At 37.5% G+C, this 23,848-nt stretch overlaps 3 protein-coding genes across 3 annotated transcripts; 1 reads left to right on the plus strand and 2 right to left on the minus strand.

Annotated features, from left to right (window-relative positions):
• The first annotated feature begins 366 nt into the window (after positions 1-366).
• LOC135690867 (uncharacterized) lies at positions 367-2,379 on the plus strand. The gene is made up of 4 exons (XM_065208551.2): positions 367-460; positions 1,303-1,366; positions 1,766-1,894; positions 2,012-2,379. The coding sequence occupies exons 2-4, from the start codon at positions 1,318-1,320 to the stop codon at positions 2,275-2,277; spliced, it is 444 nt and encodes a 147-aa protein (XP_065064623.2). The 5' UTR covers positions 367-460; positions 1,303-1,317; the 3' UTR covers positions 2,278-2,379.
• Positions 2,380-4,705: 2,326 nt separating this feature from the next.
• LOC135690866 (uncharacterized) lies at positions 4,706-7,217 on the minus strand. Its single transcript, XM_089116058.1, has 4 exons — positions 7,078-7,217; positions 6,255-6,294; positions 5,388-5,567; positions 4,706-5,107 (listed from the first exon to the last, which is right to left on the minus strand). The coding sequence occupies exons 1-4, from the start codon at positions 7,081-7,083 to the stop codon at positions 4,812-4,814; spliced, it is 522 nt and encodes a 173-aa protein (XP_088972184.1). The 5' UTR covers positions 7,084-7,217; the 3' UTR covers positions 4,706-4,811.
• Positions 7,218-14,883: 7,666 nt separating this feature from the next.
• Positions 14,884-23,163, minus strand: LOC135691303 (beta-1-syntrophin). The gene is made up of 5 exons (XM_065209127.2): positions 22,386-23,163; positions 20,113-20,335; positions 18,828-19,024; positions 17,270-17,463; positions 14,884-16,635 (listed from the first exon to the last, which is right to left on the minus strand). The coding sequence occupies exons 1-5, from the start codon at positions 23,134-23,136 to the stop codon at positions 16,543-16,545; spliced, it is 1,458 nt and encodes a 485-aa protein (XP_065065199.1). The 5' UTR covers positions 23,137-23,163; the 3' UTR covers positions 14,884-16,542.
• Between the last annotated feature and the right edge of the window lie 685 nt (positions 23,164-23,848).

Below are 23,848 nucleotides of genomic sequence, written 5' to 3' on the forward strand. Positions count from 1 at the left end.
ATTTCACTCAATTTGTTGGCAAACGAGCCTAAACACCTCCCCAAAAGCAACTGTACTGCTTACACACCCTACTTAATTCAGAACAAATTAAGAACAATCCAGCCTCAGATTGTCGACAAAAACTAAGAATAGCCAGCCTGCACTTTAAAATACTGGTTCTTGTATAAAAGAATAGTGTATGTATTTAGATAAATTAATTGCTTTATGATGATGGTGATGATGAGGAAGTCTTGTGTAAAATAGTTCCGCATTCCTTATCCGTAGGCGGACAAGCCCCTTGAAGGAAATCCGGCACTTCTAACTGCAAAATGTCATTCATTGTATTCAAATGTCACAAACTCAGCTTGCTGATGACAGAATCAATCAATCAAATACACAAACCACAACTGCTATAAGAGAGGTCTACCGTCGCCGAATCCACAGATCGAACGGACCAGTCACCGAGGAAAGGTGATAGCTGGTGAGTGGGTTTTAAAAATTTTGTTTGATTAGAGTAGCCATCTGAAGATAGTTTGGTACATTTATTCTTCGTTTTGTTTAGTTCTGCTTTGAAATAATTATTGGTCGGTGTTCCAAGTAAATTGGTTTTATGTAAGCTAATACGTATGCCATTTCCGCGTTTACAAATGGGTGTAACCCAGAATAAATGGATTCATGTAAGGTCAGGTCATTCCATTATAACGTAGCATACATAACAAGGCTCTTCAAATAGAATAACCCAACAAGACTCAGCATCTACACAGTCTTCCAATAATGGTTTTGCCGACTATCTAGAATTCATAATTTTTTGCATCGCACGGAAGTACCGAAGCCAAAATTTAGCAAAAGGGATTGGTAACAAATAATACAGTGATAGGGTCTGTTTGCATTTATAAAGTAGCCAAGTTTCATTCTCGATTCGATTCTTTTTTCTTGTATTTGTTTCATTCTCGATGTTAATTGCTGTTTAAAATTTGTTTTGGTCGGGGAGCATTCTTTACGAAATAGGTTACGTCTCTTCCCTGCGCTTTTTGAGTATTCGCACTGATTAGTATAAAACCTCGTTTAATCTCTTGATGCAGTTTTCGAGAAGCGATTTTGCATGTTGAACGATTCTTTAATATTGAAAACACGATTTGTAGGATGTCACGCTGGCAGCAGTGGTTCTGGCACCCAAGCCGTCCTCGTTTCTCTTTCTAGTCATCGATCGTTCTTATTAATCAGGTTACCTTTGCGAATTCACCGTGTACGTCTACCCCGTTAGTTTGGAATTTGAACGGTATTCAAATATATATCTACTTATTCACCCGCCTTTTTCTTCAGGTCAATTGCAACGAGATGAAGCTTTTACTATTACTCATACTCGGCTTAGCCGTTTCGATTCACGGTAGGTTTTACATAATCATTTTCACTACAATTTTCTTCGTATTTTTCTGGTATGGCATTCTAAATGGCATTTTACCCGACATTTTCCAGTTGGATCCGTTGTTAGCACGGAAATTCCCCTAAAAGTGGGCGTATTGTCTCTATGTTCGACTCGTTTACAGTGAGTTGGGGGTAAACAATGCTGGCCGACAGATGATCGATGGTACGAGTGAAACGTAATTTTGTTATAACTTTGCGAAACATCAACCTATGAACCTATAGATGGTCTCATATTAATGGAAACATTGAATGCTATCGCTTGGTATATATTTTACCTATATAGGACCTAAAGGTACGTTACTGCATTAGCGTCCGAACGTTGTATTTCTACGTAAATGCAAACTCTCTCTCTTCATTCCAGGTGAGACAGTTGATGAGGCGAACACGGCTTTAGATGAACCTGAAGAAAGCGATGCCTTTGAAAACGATGATGACTTCAACGAGGATGATCTCGAGGCACTTGCTGATCCTGATGAACTCGAAGCTTTAGGTAAGCTTCCTGGCTGCAAGATATTTAATCGTGACATTATCAGCCATATTGTGCGATTCCACTTTCCATATTGTATTTCAATTTCCTGTGATTAATAAGTTTTTATTTGCATTATAGAGGAAGCCGATATTGAAGAGAAGGATCCATATGTCGTTCAGTCCATCCAGTACTACTGCAGGTTCTGCAAGATCTGCAATGCTTGCAAGAGGGCTGGGAGATGCTCTGGCGGTCTCATGAGAAAAGCCTGCAAACACTGCAAGTATTGCAACCCAAGAACCTACTGGGATCTTGTTAGGCGATTTCGTATACGCATAAGACTGCGACGCATCAGATTGAGAAGATGGGGAGGCAGACGCAGACGTAGACGCAGACGCCGGGGTTAAACTGTGTGGCTTGTCAATGCGAACACCTTGTAATGCTTTTGACTTGATCACTTATGTTTCGTTTAAAGTTTTTTATATTTTCAATAATCGTGTACTACGGAATTTTGTTTCTGTGCCCTTATATCCTTTACGCCGGGTCACCTACGGGAAAATTGACTATGGTTCAAAACAAGTCATTTTTATCTGAAAAGAATGAAATGTATTTGATGAAAGGCAATCAAAAGTAAGGTCGAGGGTATCATGGAAAAGCCAAAGTCTCTGCGGTATGTTTTATTGGACATTGGTTGGACAAAAAGGATTAGTGTAATTTGTGATTGCTTCCGCCTCAAACTTTGTCCATTTTTTGACGATTTTCTTGGATTATGATTTTGAAGATCGCCTTAGATGTCGATTTTGATAAAGACTTGTACAAATTTGTCAAGTTTTGCATGCCAAAAAGGCCAAGCTTATGGGAAATAACGCCAAAGCTAAATGATGCATCTCATTATAACTGGCTATCTAGCTAAGGGGGACATATGATATCCGTGACAGCTGGAGTCAGCATCGAAGGATATAGGCTAGCAGTTGCCAGCAAAGGGAATTTTGATGATTTCTACAACATAATTTCGATGCAGCATACCCAGACAAGGTGGGTCAAGCATGCCCCGAGAACCCTTACTAAACATGTTTGTTTTTACCAGTCGGAAAAAAGTCTTGATTTCTCAGAAATCACCAGCCTGCCTTTTTTAGCATCTGTTTTATCATTTATCGTTGCCAAATTTTCTCTAATTTTTCAATAAGTCCCAGAAGCTTTTGTAGTGAAGCTTATAAACTAAAAAAATTATAAGAAACCATACATTGAGGCTCAAACTGGCTGTTTTTAATTTTTCCAAGTAAAGGCTGGGTTGTTTGATTGTAAAGGCTGGAAGGGGCTGGGGGCTATATCCCCCACTTTTTGCCAAAAATACAAAAAGTTTACCAATGAATCACCAGTCAAGCCATTTTCCATTCGGTTTTTAGCCCCCCACCCACCTTTCTCAACGCTCCGCGGTGCCTGAAGCAAAGCCATATTAGGATATTCAGGCCAAATTTTTCGACAATGATTGCCGACAGGGTACCCCTAGAAGGCAAAAAAATTGTCATTTTTGAAGCAGAATTTTTTTTAGAAGCAAGTGCCACACCCTCGATACCCCCTTCATAGCTATGGTCGGAAGATGCGGGGGGGGGTGGGTCCCCTAATCGTCACCAAAATACACTTAAAATTATACAAAAAACCATCTTGCTCTTGGTTTTCATTAGTTTAGCCCGCCTCAAAAATTCTTGTTAGCCCCCTTAATCATCAATTTGCTCCACAGTCATTGTTTTACTGTACCACAGTCTCAGATTGCTTCTAATTTTTCTTGACGTTTGACAAATCTTTAGCATCGTCTACTTATAAAATGGAGTGTGCTATTTTGATTCAACATTGCCAACTCCAATGGCTTTGAAAAAAGCAAACATTCCACAACTTGAAGCTTTTTCGTTTGACATAGGGGTCCAAAAGAACAAGATGGATAATAAATACCTATGGATCGAAATAGGCCCATCAGAAAAATGCAAGCACATGACCGATATATTTATCCAATCAATACACTCTTTTTTTATAAGAACCAGTAAATTTAAGTTCAGACTGACCGTTCTAAAATTTTTCGAAATCTGAAGCTGGATTGTTCTTAAATTGTTCTTAAATTAATAGGGTGTGAGCAGTGCGATTACTAGCTTTTCGCTCTAGGGAGGTATTCAGGCCTCAATTGCCAACAAAGTGAGTGATACAAACTTCATTTGCTGCCAAGTTTGAATATTCACCGAAATGCACCCAAACATGGCTAAAAACCCTCGAATGTGAGATAAAACATTGTTCAAATTGCATTTTACAGTAGCTCAGCCTCAGATTGTTCTTAATTTGACCTATTTTGAGGCTCGTGTTCTTATAAAAATTTTCTTATTAAAATAGGGGTACCGCTCTACTTGAGGCCAAGGGAAAATACAAACTCCTTCTGTCTACACAATCGCAGCCCCAATTGTTTAATTATTCCATAAACAGGGTGTCTTACTTGTAACATTCACGAAACGCCAGAATAAAATCCCTGCCACTCCTGAATGGCTAGAAACTTTAGGGAGATTCCAGGCAGAGGGGCCAAGAAGGAAGGTTCCTCCGATGGACGATGAAGATTCAATTTGTTAAAGAAAGGGCGTATGCCTGATTAAGAAGAAAGCATGGCGGTATTGATTATTTTTTGTTCTGGAAACACCATATAGCTTTTCCAAATCTACACATGTTGTTGTTCGGGAAAGAAAATCTTCATCTAATGACTGAGCCATATATTTTAACTCAACCTTTTTTTTGCAGACTACCTGCGGAAACTTGCATTCAATTCAATATAGTACACAGCAAAGGATAAGTCATATCGAAGATAATGCAAGTTCAATGATTTAGCAAATTGTTACATAAATATTTGAATCATATAAGGATGAGTCCAATTTTTCCATCTTGAGAGAGAAGCTCACGTCATCAATTAGCCCCATCTGCGTCTACGACGACCCCAACGCCCGACTCTGACACGAACTCTGCGAAGTCTTCTCAACCTAGGCAATCGGACACGTCTCAGGCGTCTAAGTCTGATCCGGATGCGGATTTTTCTCAGTAGTTTCCAGTAATATCTTGGATTGCAATACTTGCAATGCTTGCATGCTTTGGAAAGGAAGCCTCTGCGACACCTGCCGTATTTCTTGCAATTTCTGCATACTTTGCAGAATTTGCAGTAATAAGCAATTGGCGCTAATACGTCACTCGAGGGCTGAGTAGATTCCTCTGAAATAAAGAAAATTTATCATCACAGCAATGCGGAGAGCTACTTTTTACAGTATCAATCCACGTACAATTGAAAACTTGGGAACTCTCTGAAATTCCAGGCTTAAGAATCACGAGAATAGTCAAGAAAGACCAGCATCTGATCGATTAGCACAGCTTCTCAGTGTCTAATAAACTACATGCGGAAACTAGGTAGTAACAAATACAAATCTGCAGTTGGTTTTGCATCAAATTTTCATGCATTCTTAAAACTTTTTTGTTTAAGTGATGATTAGGATACCTAGCTCTTCGATTTCGTCTGGATCTGCCTCCAAACCCGGATCTTCTAGTTCATTTGCATCCTCTTCAGTTTCCGTTGCTTCATCATCTTCTTCATTAGGAAAGTCATTACTGCTCATTTCTTTGTCTGAATCGTCTGCGGCTGTTTCGAGAGCAACTTCATTCTCGGCGCTTACTTTAGCTACAAATTGAAACAATATTTTAATGTAAAAACAGCTCAATGCTTTACAAATGTTGAAAGTTTTCTCTATGGCATCCTCTAAGCAAAACGATATTTCTCTACGGCCTTACTTCATTAAGAAGAAGAAAGGAGGGGCAAGGGGGGCGGGGTGCTGAGAGACAATTTTGTTAGATGAGAACTGGTCCACCAATAATATGCTAGTCAAAGAGGAGTAATTTATCTTTTCCCCAGTTTATTCAGCTATCTGTCTTTATATATATGCAAAGCCGTTGGAGATCAATAGCTGCAAAGCTAAATTTGAATGTAAGGAAGGATACAAAATAGAAGCTTTCTGCTTTTAGAAGGGAATCGAAGATCAACCTCCCTGACCATGTGTTTCTCGTGGGAATGAATTCACATGAATTGTAAGAAATTCTGTCAATGACCATTGAGTTTGCGGCTGTTCCCCAATGCGGCTGTTCTATGCTGAGCCATTGGCATCATTAACCTGTCACTAGCAGAACAATTTACAAAAGTTCAAAAGTGTAGAGCCCTACTGATATTACAACCTGGTTACATAGTATGTTTTAACTTAGTTCCTTTATTTTGAAACGCATTAGGTAAGCCCTCAACCTCCCTTATTCAGGAATGTAAAGAGAGATGAATTGTGATGCACTTTAACGCGAACCACTTAAATAAGATAAGTACCTTTCGCTACCAAAACGAAGAGAAGCAGCAGAAGTAATGCCTTCATCCAGTGGTGGCGCTAGGTTTCCTCCGACAAAGGGGCTAGCACTTCCGACGGAGGGGCTAATTTTTTTAGAGAACGATAGGGCTAGGGGGCGACAAGGAATTGTAAGGGTACTGGAGACCGAAGGCGAGCGTTGCGAGCCGAAAATTCGGGGGGTCCGGGGGTACTCCCCCGGGAAAATTTTGGTGGCTACACCCATTAGATTGGCTAAAAATGCTATCAAAATGGTGTAATCGTGTTTTTTACTACGTTTTTTGACATATTACTAAGGGCACGTTTGCCCCCTCCCTTGCCCCTCCTAGCAAAGGGCAGGAGGGGCGCTTGCCCCCCCGCGCCCCCCTTCTCCGGCGTCCCTGGAAATTTTTTTTGAAAGCTGCCTCTAGATAAGCTTAAAACTACTCTAAATCTTTACAACTCATCAAACGTTGCCAATTCAAGTAGGGCCTATCTTTGGAAAGTATGAATTTAAATAAAAAGCAACCAACTGAACTTAAGGAAAACTGGAACACAACGTAACTTTATAGGAACAGACCTAAGCGGTGGAATACGCACTTCTACATATCGAAAATTCAAGTCCAAGAATCAAAATTGTTTCACAGAGCAATTCTACTCTTCGGGAACTTAGCCTTAAATCTGTCTTTTTTCTAATTTCCGCCAAAACTTAAAAAATTCGCTCCGACAAAAAAAATTCAAGCATAATTTATCTTCCGACGGAGGGGCTAGCCTCCTCCGACGGGGGGGCTGTAGCCCCCCCTGCCCCCCCTCTGGCGCCACCACTGCCTTCATCTTGAACCAGTATCCTGCTTATACCATGTGAAATGCTACCAAAGTATAAACGTTCGATCAGCGTGCTATGCGAAAATGAAATGCGTACTAGACTATCATACATTTATATGCTTGCTGGAATCATGCTGGAATCAGATGACCCGCTGTCTTAAGCAAAGAAGGATAGAATTACAAAACCTTTCTCTTTCCGCATACTTCGCTTTCTCAGGCATCTTTGTTAAAGATCAATTAGGTTTTTGCATTTGATTGGTTTACCGAATACAATGTTGCCCCCAAAAACAAGGGTAGGGTCTTGTTTCGTGACTCGATCCATATCGTATCTAGAAGGCTCTATAATCAGTCCAACGAATTCGTCCCTCCCAGAATTTGAGTTCCCGTTCATTTTCTCTCCAATCAGTAGCATGTGATATTATAGAACGTGTTTGCAAGAGACTTCTGAACCTACAACCACAGGTAAAAATTGCTTTTCCCGCAAACTAGGGGCCTTTGAGGAAGTCTTAAAGTGCAGTGGCGGATTTAAGGGAGGGCAACTAGGAGCAGTTGCCCTCCCTCAACGAGTTGAAGCAAGTCTGGCGCCCCTTTTTTGAAATTGTGCCCCCCTTTGAAGAATGAGAATCAGATGAAAAAGGTTCTTGGACCGATAGGTTAATTTGCTTCAAGGATTACCTCAAAGTTATGTTGTTTATTCTGAAAATGGATCTGAAATTGTTGTATACAGCGTACTCTCGTAACCAATTTTTGAAAATTTTTCAGCGCCCCAACTACCAACTGCCCCTCCTTCAAATTTGCTCTGGATCTGCCCCTGCTAAGCTGTTTGTCCCATTGAATGAAAAGAAGTATTTCATTTCAAAAGTATTAAAAACGATAACATAACAGTACCAATGATCATAATCTATGGAATTTCTCTAAAATTTGTTCAGTATCTAGAAGCTTTCTAGTTTGTTTCGTTCTTCATCTTCCCCTTTGAGATCTTTATTCTCGAAAACATTTTCAAACCTTGAATACTTTTCTATGAGAGAGAGCTAGTGTAATTCGAAAGTTTCACATACAGTTAGCTTGATTGGTGTGGTCATTAAACTTTTTTAAAGGCAACACCCAAATTCTTCAAAATTTTTGATCATGTGCAGTGATAAAAATTCTTTAAAATATACCCTGTAAAATATTGAAATGATAGGTCTCATATTTTAAATAATATGCGAAATATCGAAAGAATAACTCATAATCTCAAAGTTTCATCTCAAAAATAAGTTGATGAAATTCGCCTTTCTCTTGGTTCACAAAATAATTTTCTCGGTTTCTGAACTCTATGTTTAAAACTTTCTTCTCTTGCCTTAGACCCCGTTTACACTGTCCTGGGACAATTTTGTACTGTTACGGTTCGTAAGTGTTTACACTGTCGCGATTACAAATTGTTCCGTTTAGCCGTTCCGTTTACACTGTACCGGTACAACCTAAATTCAATGGTAGAACATTGTTTATAGGAGGCTATATTTCGTCAACCGAGGCAATCAAGGCTTCGACTGGGAGACAATAAAAAATAAGTAGGGAGACAAAACTGTCCAGAATCTTCGAAGTCGTCGTCTTTTCTTCAGAATGCGTCCTCTCTTTTCTTCGAAGACGGTGGTAACCATCGTAAATGGCTACTGAATAGATGATATTCAGTCCAGCGATCGCTGCCACTTTATTTAACATGGCGATAAGGAATTTGAAAACGTATTGAATTTTCAACAGCCACCTTGACAATTCCCTCGTCTAAAAAATCGTCCAAAATCAAAGCCTCGATTACCTGAAGCAACTATTCAAAAGACCTCATTGTGAATCAGTGACAGAATCGTCTCGGATAGGTTTTAAATACTGTCCCGTTCTAAAACGGAACCGTGACGGTACAAAATTCGTTCGCTTTCAAAGCAGGAACAAAACTGTTCCGAAAAGCAGTGCAAAATCGTCCACAGTGCTAGTGTAAACGGAAGGGCGAACCGCGACAGTTTTGTCACGGTTCCAAACCTGCACGGGACAGTTTAAACGGGGTTTTAAAGCAAAAAGGAAAGCAAAACGCTGTCTATCCGCCATGTTTGTTGTTAATTAAGTGTTTCCTGTGGTTTGCAAAGGGGAAAGGATGGAGATTCGCTGGCAGCCGCGCGAAGCGATCGCTGAGACCTTAAACTCTGTAGGTGGAATAGAGATTGGATATTTTCGAAAAATGTAAATGTATTGAAAAACATGGCTTTGTTATAATTGAAATATGATTCCATTTTCTTCGTCGATCGTTGCTGTTTCGGGAAAGGATGCCCTGCCCTAGAAAGAACGGTCCTAAAATGTCACGTTAAGTTATCTCGTATCTAGAAACGATGCTAGCAAGCATTCTTTGCGCCATGCATGTTGCAACACATTGCATTGATACTAGCAAGGGCGTATCATACTAGCGTCTTGTCGATTTTGCAGTTTCGTTTTTGTTCACAAGGTCAGAAACACCTTAAAAAAAAGTTATAAAAATTGACGTGTATTCAATAATTGATCATACAAATAACCGCTCCTTGAGGGATTAAAAAACTGGCTTTAATATTGCAAATGCGTTGAGACAAGTTTTCTTACGCAAAAACGAGACTAGTGAGAAGTAGCTCACTTCCGCATGTTTTATTTCCTGGTTATTCTGACAAAGTTGACAGTCGTTGCCTTTACCCTACAAATATTTGAACAGCTGTTTAAACCTTATTATTAGCTCTATTATGTGTTATTAGACTGCTCCTAGTCTATAGACAGGCAGAAGCGCAGGCTGAGAAAGAGTTTGCAGGATTTGTTCTTCTGGAAATTATTTTAATGCATCGATGATTTATGCTAGATGCAACTGGACAACTAGTTTGTTCACATTTATTATAAGAACATATTCTTAATGCTTTATCCTCAAAATGTGTCAAAAATTAAGAACATATTAAGAGCAAATATAATATAGGCTGAGGATAAAATACAAAATAATATAAGAATGTAAGAACATTTATATATCTTTTATGGCAGGTTATGCTTTTTGCTAATTTTATGAAAGGAACAATATCTGCATTGTACAAATCCACGATTTATCTAGCCTCATTGTTTGAAAAAATGGAAACATCTACCCGCCGAACCGCAGTGAACTCCCATTTCTGGCTAACTTCTCTAGCCCTCGAAATGACGATCCCATTTTGAAGTCATTGTCGAATTTTCTCATTCGAGAGCCACAAACAAGAGACATTTCACCCTTGCAGATGGCTTGTAAATTGCCTGTTACAGATCGTTACTGGTCGTTCCTACTTCAGTATCTAGCTCCTCTAACTATCAAGCTTCAAAACGTAAAAAGTTAGAATTTTGAAGCAGATAATTATGGCTAACAGTATATTTACAATGTAAAGCCAGGCCATATGTTATATATTATATTTCATATGTTATATATGATACATTGTGTTATGTTTGCTATGCTTTCGTGAGTTATTTTTTCGAAAACGTTCCTTTTTTGCATTTTCTATCGAAAAAACCTTTTAACTAAAAAGCTAAATCATCCAGGAAGAAATTTGCATTGCAGTTTTAGCTTTCGGTTTCTAAACAACTCCCAGTGATGTAATTTCTGCATGATCCCACGCACGATCAATGACAGCTTTGCTTGTCACAACCAAAACAATCTATTTCCTTGTTTCGAAGATGCTGACGCTGAAAAAAGATCCAGAAAACGTCTGGGATCAAATGTAACTCCTGTATTAGCCAATCATAGTGATGGACACACCTTTCACTGTTAACAGAACGTATGAAGCAGAGAAACTGAAGGGAAGTCGTGGATGAAATTAATTCACAAAGCCTGTAAATAGCTAAATTTATGTTCTGATTACACTCTTTTCATTTTATAAGAACAATTTTAAAAGAATACGAGCCTCAAAACTGGTCAAAAGTTAAGAACAAATTAAGAACAAGCTGAGGCCGAGCTTCTGCAAAATGCAATTTTGAACAACGCTCTATCTCAAGAATGAGAACTATTGTCACGTGTGGATGCTTTTTTGGTGAATATTCAAACTTGTCGGCAAATGAAGGTTGTCTGACTCACTTCTAGAGTGGAAAAGCTAGCAATCACACTGCTAACACTCTATTGATATCAGAACAAATTAAGAACAATCCAGCCTCCGATTTTCAAAAAAATAATAACAGTCAGCTTGAACTTAAATTAACTGGTTCTTAAAAAGAAAGAGTGCATATGAAAATTAGGGACCTGGTCTCTCCTGCCGCAACAAAACTTCTTATTTAAATCGCATTATACTTTTCATTTATTAATTGTTTCTGCATCGACCATATGTACGTTCGCAGCTAAGTTTGAAACACACTTTCTGATGTTACCGACAAAAAATAAAAACATTTTGAAAACTCCAGGCTGAAGCAGGGTTGGAGGCTACTGTGCCAAAGGAACTATTCTTGGTTCCAAATGTCATCAGTGGAGAGCTACTGTGCCAAAGGAACGATTCTTGGTTCCAAATGTCATCAATGGAGGGCTACTGTGCCAAAGGAACGATTCTTGGCTCCAAATGTCATCAGTGATATGGCAGAGTCAGGAAACCATCAGGGCCCCACGCCCACTGGTTTGAGGAAGGTTGTAGAAAAAAAGAAATTGAGGAAGGTGACCAAATATTTGAAAACTTGAGAAGGTTAAAAAAGTCGCATTCCTTTTTGGTTTTCAAAACATAGGTAGAAAGCTATGAAATAATCTTTATAAACCTCGTTTTTGATATGAACGTGTTTGCAGAACTGCTTCGCACTGTAAAATATAGGCATTAACTTTTTATAATTTATGTATTTTGGTTATGGCACGCTTTTGATATAAATTGATATAAGCATGTAACTTAATATGACTTAGCAAACAAGAAACGATTTCATAAAATGTTTTGGAAAAACAGTGTTGCAAGGAAAAGAGATCAAGACTAGTTGAGTACCCCCAATTTCCTGATCACGCCCTTATTAAACCCATTAAAAATGAGGGTGGTGTTAAATTCAGGTCTTCTTGACCGGAGGAATGTTGACAACTTTTCTGGACTTTGTATGAAGAATCGTCTGTTATCCTGAAGCTCGGCCTAATTTTGGCGTTAAGAGTCTAGAATGTGCCTTTATAAAGAAAAATTGGGGACACAATTCCAGGACTTTAAGCGAAGTATGGTTTTTTACAAGAACACCTTTATAAGAACACGAGCCTCAGAACTGGTCAAAATTAAGAACAAACCAAAAACAATCCAGCCTAAAAGTATTTTGTTAATATAATACTCTTGAAATAATGTATGCTTACAAAGCGACAATATCAATAACGTGGAAGTAAAAGTCTTGCACCATTTCGATGTTGAAATGATGACAGGTCTTCAAAATACAGAAACTGAAAATATATCTATCCATGTTCATTTTCTTTAAATTAAACCTAACTTATATCTATTTTTTTAACTTCCAAAGCCCGCAATTTCCTTATTAAGTACACAAATTAACAACTACATTTTGATAATTACTAATTTGAGTTTGATTTGACTTCAGGTTCAAAACAGACACCTTAGTATTAGTCTATTTTCAGGTTTTCATGATATTTGTCATAATACTGATTTCATGACAACATCAAGTTAAAAACTTTTAAAGAATTTTGCCATGATTAGCAATTGATAAATTTCACCCGAAACGATTTGGAGAATTGGAATTTTTGAGTAATTTCCAAAACGAGGCCTTATATTGATTGGCCAATTCTTTATACGGCTAAACCATCATCATCATCATTGTCAAAGACCGTCTTTCCCACATTCTTCATATAGAAAAAAATACGCCGAAAAGACTGGAGACCAGATCGAACAAGGAAAATATCGAGGGGCAAATCACACTCTAAGAAAATCTTATTCACCTTTTGTTAAAATCCTATTGCAGGCCCGTCGGATCCAGGGGGGCTGGAGCCCTCCAATAATAGTCAAACTGTAGTATGTTTCCTTTATAATAGTGTACTGAATGAGAAGGTAAACAATGGGCAGCCCCCCCCCCCCCAATATGAATTTCGTTCCGACGGCACTGTATTGTTTTATCTGAAAATCCCCAGAAACCCTTTTGTTTTAGACAAAATCTCGTACGCTATTTGCAAGAGTGAATCACCCCTCGGAAAATATCATGTTAATCATCAGTAGGTCTTCATACTGTGTTCAATGTGTGTTCGACCCAACCCGTGTCCATGGCATCATGTTTACGAAAATGTGAAAGATTCGTCTTAATGTTCATGCAGAGAATATCCGTGCACCAAAACGTCATATTATTCTTATTATCTTCAATTGTGGTAAAAAACGATTGTGCTGTAAGAACAGAATAAGACCAGTTTAGCTTTGAACTTCTCGTAAAAGACGCTGTGTTTTCATTTTATCTTATAAAAACGGTAAAAGTCAAATTAGAATGAACCTTGCAGTTGCAACAATAAACTTCAGCTTTTACTAGGGGCTCTTACTAAACAATACTTGTGTTCATTGTCTTGGCAAGCACGTTTGCTGTAAAGAATGTCTTAGTGTGCACGTTTCTGTTTGCGTACAACGTACTGGTAATAGGGGATCTACAATTCCATAGCTCGAAAATGGGGTTATATAATTTGTGGTAAACAATGTATGCATAATAACGAGAAATCTCTCAAAGAGTATACCTCAAAATCTGATCCAAATCAGGGTTTTTATGTTGCTTGATCACATGACCCACAATTCCAATCTATAAATGCAGACTGCGATATTCCAGTTTGGTCCAAAAAACTTCAAGCGGTATATTTAGCTCTTTAACCTTACTTCCATGATATTTTAACATGTTTACTGGTCACGTTTTGGTTATCATGGAAAAAGCGGAATACAAACGTTTATCTTAAGCCCACTAACAATGCAGTGCAGAGCTGTCTTGAGACAGCACGTATGTGAGAAGTCGCGCAGTTAGGAGAATATTGACCAAAAAGACAAAGGCACAATATTTGTTGCTTTTTGTTTTTTGTATTTACAGCAAAGCTTATCATGCAAATGGATTGCGTTAAGTTCCCTGTAGTAAATAGAAACGACAAAAACATTGCTCTAGCACCTAGCTAAATGCCATGCTGATTAGATGAGATTCCATCAACCTTAATTTCACAAGGGACTTTGCATTCGGATTTAATTCTCTAGAGACTTATTAACAGATCTCTGCTGTCTCTTTTGATTTGGTTTATCGTATTTATAGACGGTGCTAGTGGTAGTCTTTCGATCAATTTGAACTGGGTTGAACTGAAGGTGAATTGCTTCAAATCCCCTTCGCTAAACAGGGAGTATCTCATCTCTCTTGGGTGAAATATTTCACTTTTTACCTCTTACTTCTGGAATCTTGAAATTTTTTGTTAGTATAATAAGGCTTCACGAACGTCAAAGTATCTACTTAAAAATAATTGATGTTATAAAAGATAGGGCAAGTGCATTGGCTTCAGACTGGAAAAGGGCCTTTTCTTGTACATCTTCTTGTCGAGAGAAAGCAAAATTGGGGTTTGTGGAGCAGGGGGCTAGGGAACAATAAATTTTGCTCGTATAGAATTTGGAAGTGGATAGTCATCAATCCTCATTGGATTCAGTATTAGCCCCCCTCCCCCATTTTACTCGACGCTCCACGTTGCCTGTACCTTTCCACTGGTTGTATTGCAAATCCTACTGCATTTACTACTCCAACAACACGAGTATCACACTTGGCAGTTTATGCAAACACGGATGTCACCAATCGACATCCCTTACAAGAGGCTCTACTCCGATTTCCAGAGGGTTTAAGTAATAAACACACACACACTTTTCATTATAGCAGTAAATTTATATGACTGTATAGATTATGTCACATTGCTCCACTAAATAACTGCTACACATTTGATAACGTGCTTAACATACTGATAAAAAATGAACAGTTGCGCTTCTTGTGGTTTAAGGTAATATAAAGATTCCAAAAGAGAAAGCATAACGAAGTTGGACTAATAAGAATTATATGTACAGTTGGGAAAGACTACATATTCAATGTACACCATCACCTTATACTGAATGTACTTATTTCAAGGAAGGGTCAAGTTAGCACAGATATAATGTAACATAGGTCATGCATAGTTTCCCTGGGAGCATTGCCTTCTCCTTCACTACGTTTTTTTCTGGGAAAACCTTTGACGCTTTGACATTATTCTCTAAGGCTAAACAAATTAGTCCTCGGGTTCACAACTTCAACAGACCAAAGCTACTTATTGTGCATAATGCAATTAATGGACAACTTCCCATATACTGTACGTTTTATCCATACATAGGAAATCACAACTAATACTGATGAATGGCTTTTTGAAGGAGCGTTTGTGATCTTTAACGAGACAAATTTTCTTCATTTAGTCATCTATAGAGGAATGTGATTTGCTCAAGGCAAAATTTTGTTGAAAATGAGTGAACATGCACCATTGTTAAGCTAAACGTAAAGTACTAAAGGGCCAAGAAAATGACAACCTTTAAAAAGTGAATAGCCGTGCAATTCGCATAGTTATTAATGGTATTCTGAGCACCTGTTGGGTATTTAAAACAGTTTGAAAATTCCTTATTGGGTTTTTAATAACCAGAATAGTTTCTCACCATCAGATATCATATGAATTGAGAAGCATGTCTAAAGTCTGAAATAATGAACATAATTAATGCTTAACAAGCAATTTTAAGAAACAAAAACGACTTTTAACTGCACATTTCAAAACGCGACCAATGTTCAGCGCATTAGAAACATATCGACTTTACGTGAAACAGTAACAATAGTAGAAACGCAACTGTATTTAATTGAGTAACAACAGAATTTAAATCCATTGTAAATTTCATTAATGTATTGAACAAAGAGCGGTATATCTATTCACAAACGTAAAAAAATTCTAGAAAGGTCTCTGCCTTTTCACAGCTAATGTGAATAGTCTTTATTAAAGCATACAGAACAGTTCAAAAGATGTTGTCGCAAATTTAAGGCAACCGGGATACGAAGGCCTGACAGCTCATTAAAACAGCAAGAAAACATGTGGGTTAACAAATTACTGGTAATTCGTGAAATTTCAAATTCAAATGCAATTCTCGCATTTTACACATAAAAGGGATACTAGAAACAGTACAATAGACTAAAGACACATTTTTCACACAGCTGTTTGTATATATATACGTATATATGAAAATAATTGTTAAGATTTTTGAAGAAAACTTGGAATCCCTCTGCGACATCCAACTAGGCTAAACGTTGAATGATCGAAATTTGGAGGGGATCTGTTGGGTAATTGCATGAATACATTGATTGCTGCTCAACAAAAATTACTACCAAAGATATTGGTTGCTCAATTTGAAACAGATGTTCTTAACATATCACCCCCATGATTACATGGATGACAATGCAATTCGATAAATGAAATAGGAACTGTAAACAGAGGCGGCAAGGATTAATTGAATATTCTTACTAGATACACAGGCCAAGCCGAGCAGTTTTTGCAGACAGGAAGGTGTGCAGGACAAAGACGACTGGCTTTGGACATCCATGCAAATCTAACTCCTGCAAGAAAAGTGGTTTGTTTGTAGAAGAAAATAGGAAGTAGGATATTAACATTATTAACGTATAATTATGGCAAGCTTAATAATAAATGCAGAGATAAATAGATTATGAAATAAACAAACAAATAAATGAAAATGACAAAATCGATAATAAAAAAGGTACATTAAATGTGATGGCTGGTGATAATTTGCAATTTCAAGACTTTGGTTAAAATCGTTTGCACCGGTCTTGCCAATAATTCTAGAAAATCTGAAACAGACAACCGATCTAAATAGTAAACCATTCAGTGCCCTAGGTGTGCCATTAAAACATGCACAATAGAAGTGTCCTTATTATCAAAGCTGTAGCGCTCTAAAATTTGACAGGAAACACGACAAGAAATTGCATAATATTTATCAATAAAGAAAAAACTATGTAGTGTATATTCGAAACTACAACAACATTTGCTCAAATTCTTTTACTTCCTCACTGTACAACCATGGTTTACTGGTGAGAATATAACAATTTTCAAGAGAAGGCTTTTGTGCACTGAGCACGATTTATGATCTTTGTTGCTCATGAAATTGTCTATCCATTTCCAACTAATCAATGCAGCTCTTTTTGGTGCAACACAAAGTCTTACTAAAAAGATTACCTTTTCGCCATCTTCCTCGCCAAAGTCCAGCCACAACAAACGCTTTCCATCATCAGAGGACATTCTCAATTTTTCGAATGGATAATGCCAGATTAAAGATAAACGCCCATCATCAAAACCAGATGTATTTGACAGCGTGAAACCATTTTCCCAGTGAATTGTTAATCGACATTCTTGCGCATCCGAGCTTACAGCTGTTTCAGATAAAGGATTTTATAAGGCACTTGACTTAGAAAAAGGCAAAATGATTTCATAATATGGAAATAGAAATATGGAAAGGAAATTGGCTTCGCAAAACAAAAATTTAAAATCATTGAAAGCTTTTCTTCTGACACTCTTCAGAGTATAAAACTCAAGAAAATATATTGAAAAGTTATAAATGGAAATAAATTTAAACTAACCGATATTTCGCCTGGATATTCAGGACTTTATCAGAGTTACTCTGAAGAAATATTTCATTGCAAGTTTGAAAGATTTGGACAAAGGGCCTATCTGCAGCATACCTTTCTTATGGCAAACTCTATATTTACAAGTAAACAAAAGTGTGCAAAGATTTGCTTCAACAAATCGCTTCACCGAATGAAATTTACAATAACAAAGCATAGCTCTTGAAAAATACTCTTGAAATTTATTTGGAAACATGCATTATAAGGAGAACAATCATTAAAGCACAGAAGCACAATAAACTGAACTCTCTGTCTAAATTTTATAAAGAAACGATAACATAAGAAAATTTGAATAGTGTGGTTTTAAATATTTAAAAACTATGGATAAGATTTTTCTTAACATCTGTTAAACAATATCTCACAATTATATACAAATTTCAGTTACAGTTTTCTGTTTAACAATAATATCTGATTCACATTGAATTAAAAGCTTTTTTCCCTTGATTCAATATTCATAATGGCGTTGAAGATCTTAGAAACAAAAACCTTAAGATTTTTGAAAACAACCAATATGATGTATATATTCAGAAAACTCTTTTCCACTGGCGTAATACTAAGTGAAAAAAATGTTCTTTAAAATTGTTTGAAAAATGATCGATTCAATAAATGTGATTTACATGATTATGTCTATAAATTCAACATGACTTCATGCAGAAATAGGATAATTATTAATCTAGCAAGACTATGAAGATTTGCTCTTTATCACCTAAGTAATTTAAACAGTCTCTTAAAATTGTGGCCAGAAATCCTCTACCCTATTGGGAGAGAAAAAATAGTCATAGAACCTCTGAATTTTTCTTTGCATTTGGCTCAAGTCGCATTTGAATTTGCAATTGACAAAAAGCCATGGAGTAATACAGTGTTTCTTGAAAGAGCTTTCTGACAAGAACCTCTGAGAGTGCCCTTAAAGAGGTTCCTATTCCACATCAAAGTGTCATTGTTTTGTGGATTTGCTACCTTATTTTTTGTTTTGCTGCCATATTCCAGCTTAAATAAATGCAATTTTCAATATCAAAACATTGAGGCAAACCCAGTGAATTGTGCTAGGTTCAGGTTCTGGAAATTCTAAGAATAAACAATCATTGAATGTAAAAAGGAGTAGAACCAAATACCACAATTGATTTCCTTGATAAGTGCAGCTGCATTGTGAGCTCTGTCAACAAGTGCTCTTGCCCAATGTGTCAGCTCTTTTGGGGTTTCAACTCTAAACAGGTGGGCCTCAACACCATTTTTTGTTCCAGTTCGAGTGCTGAATGTGAGCTCGGCTCCTTGAAGAGCACTGTTAGATGTTGCACCAGAATGTACTAACCTACAATTAAGAATATAGAGTGCTGACAATCATATATAGGCAAAGCTTTCCACCTTTTATGTACTGTTTAAAACAGAACAGGACACAACTGGAAATCATCCAGTTTTATACATTAAAGTATCCAACCCATAAATGGGAATGTGCTATGTGTTCCAATGGCCTTATACAATCTTGAGAATTTCTGGAACAAACATTATATACATGCAGTCCTGGTAATATTAGGCGCGCGATCACACGGGCACGCCTCCACACACGCCTAGAACTCCTGAGACGTGCTTTCTATTGCACACGCAGTTCCAAATTTGGAATTACTATTCTTTTTCTCTTTTGTTTCTTTTAATTTCATTTGTGTGGGTTATATTGATGGCATTCCTGGAGGCATCTTAACTCTTTACTTCGTTTTCATTAGGCCCGGTTTCTATTACTCCGTTACTCCGTTATTGTATGTCTCTGTTCTCTCGCTCCGTTCGTTTCTTATTTTCTTGAACACATTGCCCCGGGCCATTCTGTTTTGGTCAAAACAATAACGTGGGTGTTTCCATTACTCCATATTTGTCCGTTATCATATCCTTAGCTCGAGCTCTTTTTGAAACTGAGATTGAATCACTCCGTTTTGAACAGCGTTTTTGAATAACTTCGGTTTGGTATCAAATGACACCGTTTTTGAGCATATTAATGAAACTCAAATTCGAAAACAGATTCACTCGAATGTGTTCTCATACGGAAACAGAGTAATGGCAACAGAGCCGAAAAAACTTGTATCCTTTTTGTTAAATTATTTTATTTTCAAGAAACTTCTTCTAAAATTCCATAAAACCTTTTTGGTTTTACGAAAACCTTGTATGCTCTTTCAAACAATGATACACAAAGATGACATCAGGTCTTCATAAAAATCGTAAAGTCTCAATTTTATTAATGAGCATGCCTAAACTTTTCAAGGCGTGCAATTACCAGCACGCCGCCAAATTTCATATTTTCAGGACTGTACATGTTTATATATCATTTTCTTGGGATACAAACACATATAAATTATCAATAAGCTTTTACATATGTGCAACTAACTGTTAATCTGAATGCTGACTGCTTACCGAGTAGCAAGAAGTGGGTGGCTGATGTATGGAGATGCCCAGTCATCACAAGACCAAGGAACTACATCATATAAAAGAACATCTTTATCTGTTAGTGCAACAAACACTGGTTTCCATTCAAGTCTTCTGACATCTGGCATTTGTACCTGTTCTGCAAGCCACCCCATTGTTCTGACCTCTCTGTTGCCAGGACTATTCAATAAATCATTTGCTTCTTCCAAAGCTAAAACAAAATTTTAAGGCATTACAAAAGACTGCAAAGTATATGATAGCATTTGCAAGTTATTTGTTGTTCTTCAAAGGCAGCCTGGCAGGGGGGGCTGGGGGGCCAGGGCCTGACATTTTTATAGGGGCGCCAAAGCTTGAAGAAGGCACCCAAAATTCAAAAAAAGTTTGATACAACCTACTTGTCTGGTTATTAGGTCTCTAGGAGGCCAGCAAAGACAAAAAAGACGCCATAAAATTCAAAACTTTATTGGGGCGCATTCATTCTCACTTCAAGGGCATGTCTTTGTGCCCCTTCAGTACCGTATTATGTTCTCAGGGGCGAAAAAATTAATCAATTTTTTAAAGGATTGTCAGTAAACTTACATGTTAAATTCCTTTGTGTGGAGAACACAGCACTCATAGTGCACACAGACTGTCTTTAGGGTGTCGGGGACAGTCTGTGTTTAGGGTGTCCGCACTCATGGCCCCCTTTCAGGGAAAATTTTGATTTTCGATGAGTCTCTTTGGCTCTGCTGGCCTTCAGAAACCTGCTCATGTGGGGGTCAGTAGATTTTGTCTCATTGCTTCATTTCTCATGAAAGGATCAATTTGTCTCGACAATACAAAGATAGGATGGATTCTTTTCCGTATTAAAAAGTAATGAAATCCATTTTAAGACTGGAATTAATCAAACATGCTAAAAGGGTGCCTTAAAAATAGCAAATTTTTTAAACGATTTCAAGAAAATGACTGCAAGAAATATTTTGAAATGTATTTTAAGCCAATCTAAAGGGCGTGGTCACAAAAATGTTCTGCTCGCTCCGCTCGCAAGAAACCTCTTTTATTCGGAGTTATACCAAGGGCCTCTGACAACCTCTTGCCAGCCCTTCCCAATGTTGGCTTTTTAGTCAAATGAAGCTATTAACGCGAGCCCCCCCCCACTTTGAATTTCTTGGCACTGCCCCTGTACTGCCAATATTCTCAGGAAAAAGATAATAGTGTTAGTTATGGAGGGCGCCATTTTGATGCTGCCCCCTCCCCCAGTTGAAAAGGGCCAGGCCGCCACTGCTGCTCTTGTGTACTTTCTTTTACTTCTATGGTCTGTGCATCACTGATTATGATGCTCAATTCTTCAAATAAGGTAATTGATGAAAATTGACCAAAGTTATTCAATCAACAGATTCAGTGATAAATATATGCGTACAAAAAAATATATCATATTATGTTTTTTCAATTTGACTTATTCTTCTCTATATTTCTTCTGCCTATGGAGAAAAAATTTGATGCCCAATTTTAAACATAATATGGATATAAATATTTGTTTCATTTGAGATAATTTAGCCAAATATCAAATACTTGTTAGTCTTCAACACAATCTAAATGGTTTAAGATTGAGATGAAAAATGACTAAATAAATCACAAGACTCAAAGAGAAAGGATAAGTAGTTACAAGAGGTGTTATCACCGTAATAAATTATAATAATTAACTGTATAATTTAGACCTCGTGTTCTGCCCAACTCTGTTATTTTATGATATCGGTGAGCCTACACATTGTTTTTCTGTCAGATATATTTCTAGATATGGTAGATAACAGAGGGCTTTATGCCAAAAATATTCAAACCAATCTATGAGTTATATTCAACTTTGACTACTTAGTTAAAAAATTTTCTTTTCACTGTTGAATCGATCCCTGCAGAGCATGACAATTGAACCCAAGATGCAGACATGGTAGCACTTAGGGCCTACCTAAAAACTAGATCTTTTATAATATATACTGGAAAAGTTGATAGTGCTAGCACACCTGGCGTCTTTAGATGATTTTTGCACACCTGAACCTGAGGTGCAGGGTTGTTTTCACACCCAATATCTTGTCAAAATGAGCCATATTATGAAAACCAATGATAGGTTTCCATAAAATTTTCCTCCCAATTACATTACATTCTGATCAAATTTTACCTCTGTTTAAATTCTCATTTTCTGGAGTTCAGATTATGGAAGTAGGTGACAATGATGCATGCAGAGATTATAAAATGCGAATAGGGAAAATACCCAAAAATGCTTATACCAATTGATTTCAGCCTGTTGACGTTTGCATAAATGGCATTGAACCATTGTGTTGCAGTTGCTGTCTCCTTGCACCTCATTAGAAATGCCAGTCGTCCATCAGGGGTGTATAATTCGAATGCACGTCCATCATTTTCTATCCCCCTCGTCAGTATCTGCTTCGTGATATAACACAATTTCAGAGTCACCTTTCGCAGCTCTGTCCAGTTTTGCCTGCCAGCTGCATTCACACCTGGTGACGTCTCTCCACTGGATTGCGAACTGGTTCTTCTAAAATATGGTGTTACTTCTTTTAAGTATTTGACCGTAAGTTCTACCTCCCTCCCGGCTCTTTTCAATGCTTGTACTGCCTCATCGTGTGTAGCATTACGGAGGTCTTCGCCATTAACAGCTAAAATTGCATCTCCAACGTATAGGCTCTCCGTTTGATCAGCAGCAAGACCTTTAAAGATTTTTGATATAAGTATTGGCATTTTATTTTCACGGCCACCTTTTATACTGATTCCTAAACCACCAACCTCCTGCTTAATAACCCGAACCATCCTCACTTGATTTAGGACATGCTCTGGTACCTGAAAATCGCCACCTTGAGACGACGTTGAATCAAGCTTTGAGACACCGACCCTTCCATTTACTTCGAGGTTTTCTTCTACACTAATAGTTATAGTTTCCTCATCTAGACTTGCAAGTACGCGTGACCATTTGCCTTCATGGTACAGCTCAAGCACTCCACTCCTAACATTCGCCGCCATCTTTAAGACGAAGTGGTTTAAAGGTCACCACCCATCCCAAAATGCATTGAAACCCGAGATCTTCGGCATTGTTCCTATTGTTTGCCCTATTTATTTTCCTAATGTTATTTTGTTTACTTCCGGATTTCGTATAGCTTATCCAAACAATTACTGCTAGATTAAAACCAAGATGAAATTACAAGAAAGGTGAAACAGAAACTGATTTATCAAAGGCTCAAATTCCTAGCAAATTTTCATTGTTTTGAATTAGTAGATTAAGACACAACTAATTAGCATTAGTTAAAAACAGCAGCCTAATTAGGTCACGAATATATATGACATTTCTAACGACTCAATGTTTACAAAACAAATGGTCAAATCTTTTAACAGCTAAGCAGAATAAGGTGACTATCAATGACAAAATTATCTTATCTACGCTTAATAAGAAACTGGCTATAAGAAACGAGTACTGGACAGTCAGAAAAAATTAAGAAACTACTAAATCAAGATAAAACTAAGAACAACGGAATTTTGTAAAATCCAAGAACAAGATTGCCCTGTTGGCCTAGAACATAAGACACAAGGATTAAAATTATACTTCCCACATCTAAATACAGCATCAGAATGGAAGCGAACCTCTTGACGTGATGGAAAAGGTCATGACGTGAAGATTTCATAACATCATTCATGACATCATAACTAAGAAACTCTTAAGAAACAATGAGTATTGAAA

Source organism: Rhopilema esculentum, chromosome 4 (genome assembly GCF_057945365.1).
Source record: "Rhopilema esculentum isolate cy_ngs chromosome 4, ASM5794536v1, whole genome shotgun sequence".
Lineage (NCBI taxonomy): Eukaryota > Metazoa > Cnidaria > Scyphozoa > Rhizostomeae > Rhizostomatidae > Rhopilema > Rhopilema esculentum.

Excerpts from the sequence above, each read along its gene's own strand:
- LOC135690867 (XM_065208551.2), top strand. The coding sequence starts at position 1,318 with ATGAAGCTTTTACTATTACTCATACTCGGCTTAGCCGTTTCGATTCAC. Across the intron at positions 1,367-1,765 it reads CTTAGCCGTTTCGATTCACG|GTGAGACAGTTGATGAGGCG; the intron begins GTAGGTTTTACA and ends TCTTCATTCCAG. Across the intron at positions 1,895-2,011 it reads TGATGAACTCGAAGCTTTAG|AGGAAGCCGATATTGAAGAG; the intron begins GTAAGCTTCCTG and ends TTTGCATTATAG.
- LOC135690866 (XM_089116058.1), bottom strand. Across the intron at positions 5,568-6,254 it reads CTTCGTTTTGGTAGCGAAAG|CTAAAGTAAGCGCCGAGAAT; the intron begins GTACTTATCTTA and ends TTCAATTTGTAG. Across the intron at positions 5,108-5,387 it reads AGACGAAATCGAAGAGCTAG|AGGAATCTACTCAGCCCTCG; the intron begins GTATCCTAATCA and ends TCTTTATTTCAG.
- LOC135691303 (XM_065209127.2), bottom strand. The coding sequence starts at position 23,136 with ATGGCGGCGAATGTTAGGAGTGGAGTGCTTGAGCTGTACCATGAAGGC. Across the intron at positions 19,025-20,112 it reads CACCCACTTCTTGCTACTCG|GTTAGTACATTCTGGTGCAA; the intron begins GTAAGCAGTCAG and ends TCTTAATTGTAG. Across the intron at positions 16,636-17,269 it reads GCGAGGAAGATGGCGAAAAG|GAGTTAGATTTGCATGGATG; the intron begins GTAATCTTTTTA and ends CTTTTCTTGCAG.